Source organism: Ruditapes philippinarum, unplaced genomic scaffold (assembly GCF_026571515.1).
Source record: "Ruditapes philippinarum isolate M1 unplaced genomic scaffold, ASM2657151v2 ctg5241_1_1_1_1, whole genome shotgun sequence".
NCBI classification, from domain to species: Eukaryota; Metazoa; Mollusca; class Bivalvia; order Venerida; family Veneridae; genus Ruditapes; species Ruditapes philippinarum.
Window position 1 is genome coordinate 44,413 of NW_026859234.1, and position 4,145 is coordinate 48,557.

Below are 4,145 nucleotides of genomic sequence, written 5' to 3' on the forward strand. Positions count from 1 at the left end.
CTATATTAAGTGGACAGCTTATACAACCGCATTGCTTTCCCTGATCGACTTATTGGAGTGCGAGAATACTCCCTTTAGAGAGGTGAACATTTAACCTTTTTTCCGCTGTAGCGTGAGATTCGTCAGACCCGTGAAAAATGTAAGATCTTACGAATCTCACGGGAGGGTCGTGAAAAATGTCAGACGTGAGAAACGTAAGACTATTTTAGTGGAGAACATTTCCTGTTGCAATTAAATTAAATACTGTCAATATTTCATTGCATCAATAAAGTAATGGTTAAAGCGAAGGAGTTTGACTGTTTTTACGAGTAAATAATAACAATTTTAATCAATGTTTCGGCTTTAAAATAGCCGCTCGGATGTTCATGATTTTCTACAAATTAAATTGGATTTTTATATTTTGCATAGATCTACTATGAAGTAAATATGAAGTAACTAATGGACCACTCCTTATGTTTTTAAAATAAAAACATACAGTAGTGAATGTTGCTGTCCATCTATGAGTGAATTACACAAATGCCGAGTAGTAAATTGAAATCATCTTGTTCGGCCCTAAATGAACTCGACTGAGTCGATCATCTCGGCCACGATCTGCATCCGTTCAAATAATCCTTATGATCTGTTAAGAAATTATCAACAGATATTGTTTTTTAGTAATTCTCTACTTTTCATCATTTTCAAATCATTTTAACCATTAATTAATACGTATTTGTTATTAATCATGAAAAGATTATGATCACCGATACAGGATTGATGTTTTAAACCTAATTCTACACGATCATTTAATACGTGTAAAAGTCATTTCATTTAATAAAGACTATTTTAATATGAGAAATTTATCTAATAACCAATTAGAAAAACTTTGTCCCTTTCAAAGTTATGAATCTAGAATTGATAAAAGCATCAACAAATGACTTTTCTCTTTTTCATTCCACAGATTTATCATATTGTGGTGACATTTGGGTTGGAGTATTTTAAACAGTTCAAAAACTTTATAAAGTGGACAGCTTATACAACCGCATTGCCTTTCCTGATCGACTTATCGGAGTGCGAGAATACCCCCTTTAGAGAGGTGAACATTAAACCTTTTGTCCGCTAAATGACTCATGAATTTTTCCTGCTTTAAATTTGGATGATCAATCAAAATGTAAGGGATTTTAATATCAAAATTGAGATACGAACATTATAAAGACTGGTCAGACAACACGGTTACACCGATGTGTAAGCTGACTTTACTCTACACAGGTGAAAAAGTTTATCACTTTTTGTGGCTTAAATATAACTGTTACATTTACATTGGTTTTTATTTTTTCATCATTGATAAGAATTGCACATATGTGTGAGTGATTGTGTTCGTGTGTACCCGCGTGTGTCCGTATTAAATCACGCTCAGCACTTTTTTCTTTGTCTCTATTTACGATTAATTGGATTGTTTCCAGAATTTGTATTCTTATGAAATTAAATATTGATCCTGAATAAACACACTTAACTATGTATTTATATTTTAGACATGGCAGTGGATTCTAGGCACAGTGGCTATTTTCATGGCATGGGTCGACCTGTTATCTTATGTAGAGAAATTTGACTTGCTTGGGATTTATGTTTCTATGCTGAAAAGAATCACAAAAACGTTTATACGTAAAATATTTCCAATCGTTCTTATTTTTCTGATAGCTTTTACTTTAGCGTTCCTGTGTGCCCGCAAAAAGCAGGTTGGTTTTTTTGTTTAATTTCATCATTATATAGATATGTTAATGAATTTCGAATTTTCTAGACAATAAGTTATAAATAACGTTTTGTTGCGAATTGTGATTCGCAGGTAAATTGAAATATATCAAAACAACGCAGAAAATATATAAAAATTATTTACACAACTGATGGCGATATTTTTCTTGTCCATCAAATTATTGATACAAATGTTAAGGATAGAATACTGTTTAAGTGATAGCGTGAGAGATATTCCCCTTTTCCCCTCATGAGTATACTCAATCCAGTCTCTAACTTTGATCTACTTTCATAAAACCGAATTTGAAAATACTTGTTTTGATATCCATCGCTTTTTAGAATCTGCCTCTTTGAAATTTACATTTACATATGTGTTAAACAGGGATACTCCGGGACTCGGCAAATTTTGTGGTGTTAATTTATTTTAACAGGATGAATTTAAAGATTTCTGGGTAGCGTTGCTGTCAACATCGGCAATGATGGCTGATGGTTTCGGATATGAGGACCACAGTGATTTTCACATTGTTGATACACACAAATATGTAGTTGTTATCAGCCATTTGATTTCCAGCATCTTTTTGATTATGATAGCTATCATATTAATGAATTTAATGGTAAATATTGGATTTGTTTAGTTTAAGGTAGACCATGGGTAATGCATTACCTCCACTTTGAAGAGTATTCAAATAGGCTAGAATCGCTTGTAAACTACATTGAAATTGAGGGGCGTGGGTTCAATCCCCAGAAGGGGCAATTTTTTTTCTTTCTTTTTTTCTTTTTAACATTATTTATGTATCTCTCTGATCCCTTATGGAAGAAAAAAAGTTTGATTTAGATTATATAATTATTTTAGGTATTTTTTTTGCTAAATAATGCCAAAATTTATAGCAAATATGATACCAGATATTTTCAAAGTTCGAAAAATTAAAAACTACACGGTAAAAGTATTTTATATTTCGCATGATCAACTAATATACCTTTGAGAAAATTTAGGCAAACTTTGAAAACAGACCCTAATTTCGATAAATTTTAGGGATATTTTGAATAAGGCATTTTAGATAGGGAAATGGTAAAATTAGTGTTAAAAGTGGGTGGGGTAGGGTAACATTATTATACGTATTAAGAACATTTTGTTTAGAAACAAACATTTTGCTTGTGTAATGTGTTACCTGAATGTTGTTATTTGTTTCTTAACAATGAGCAATAGAAAAACATTTTTTATAATGATGATATTACAGATTATTTGCAGTTTCCTCATTTCTGAAAATAAGCCCTTCTAATGGCAAAGTCTTAGTTCAGAAATATATCCATAACTCATAAACCACACGGTAAATTTTATTTAAATTTTGCATACAGGTGACCTTGAAGACATATAACTGTCCTATGTTGTCAATTTTACAGTTCCTTATGGTGCCCATTACCCATGGTCTACCTTAAAATACCTTGTTCAGAATATGTACATGTAGACAATTGACACAATGATTAAGTATGAAGTTGGACCGAGAACTTCAAAACTCTATGTAAGTCTTCTCCTAATGATTGAATTCCAAGTAATGCCTTATTTAACAATGTTTTTTTTAATCAATCATGTTCATTCATACAAGATCTTTATCGAGCAAAAATGGCCTTTTTTATATTCTTAAAAATACTTTTCTTTATACTCATAATAGGCATTCATTTGTGGATCGTATAAATACGTTTAATTTGTTTTAGGGATGTAAAACTATGGATAGATTTTGCATTTTGATATATTTTTGTTGAATATAAGCATTTCGTTTTTATGTAATTTACAGTATGGTTGACATGTGAATCATAACATGAAAATTTACTACTATTAAGTACCCGTATTTAAAGTCTTACTCATTATGCTTAGCAAAATCAAACAGTAATGTCCAAATGCTTCAAGAAATGTTTATCATGTGATTAAAACTATGTTCTACAATAAAAAAGTACTTGACCATCTATCATTTTTAATGATTTAATGATTTAAAAAATTAATGATGACTCATACTCGCATTAGAAAATAAATATTTAGTACACGTTCAAAACTGAGTTCGTATTAAATCAAACTTGTTTGTTCATAATTTTTGAAAATTACTTTGGTAAACTATCTGTTTAAGTTTGAAAATTACAAATTTGCAATTCAACATTTAGTATAATGACTTGTTTTTTTTATATCAGACGGATGGAAGTATAGTCTTTGACTTCCTGACAAAAACTCAAAACATTCACATAAGCCTATCATTTTCAAATTTGCTGATTATATCAGTGTAATGTATTTGAGAATTGGATTTTGGAATTGGAACGTATCTGCCAGACTAGTCTCAATATTTTGGTGAGATTTAGATGTACAAAGAAGTTTGGTATATGGTTAAAGGTCAGATTCATCCAGCAGGCTAACTGAGAAGTATTAGCTGGAC

At 30.8% G+C, this 4,145-nt stretch overlaps 1 protein-coding gene across 1 annotated transcript; it reads left to right on the top strand.

The window, feature by feature from the left end:
- The first annotated feature begins 895 nt into the window (after nt 1–895).
- On the top strand, nt 896–2,360 carry LOC132755730 (transient receptor potential cation channel subfamily A member 1 homolog). The gene is made up of 3 exons (XM_060746648.1): nt 896–1,072; nt 1,509–1,712; nt 2,157–2,360. The coding sequence occupies exons 1-3, from the start codon at nt 911–913 to the stop codon at nt 2,358–2,360; spliced, it is 570 nt and encodes a 189-aa protein (XP_060602631.1). The 5' UTR covers nt 896–910.
- The last annotated feature ends 1,785 nt before the right edge of the window (nt 2,361–4,145 follow it).

Bases quoted from the DNA above. Each gene is read 5' to 3' on its own strand.
- LOC132755730 (XM_060746648.1), top strand. From the start codon at position 911: ATGACTTTTCTCTTTTTCATTCCACAGATTTATCATATTGTGGTGACA. The intron at 1,073-1,508 runs GTGAACATTAAA...TTTATATTTTAG, and splicing joins AGAATACCCCCTTTAGAGAG to ACATGGCAGTGGATTCTAGG. The intron at 1,713-2,156 runs GTTGGTTTTTTT...TTATTTTAACAG, and splicing joins TGTGTGCCCGCAAAAAGCAG to GATGAATTTAAAGATTTCTG.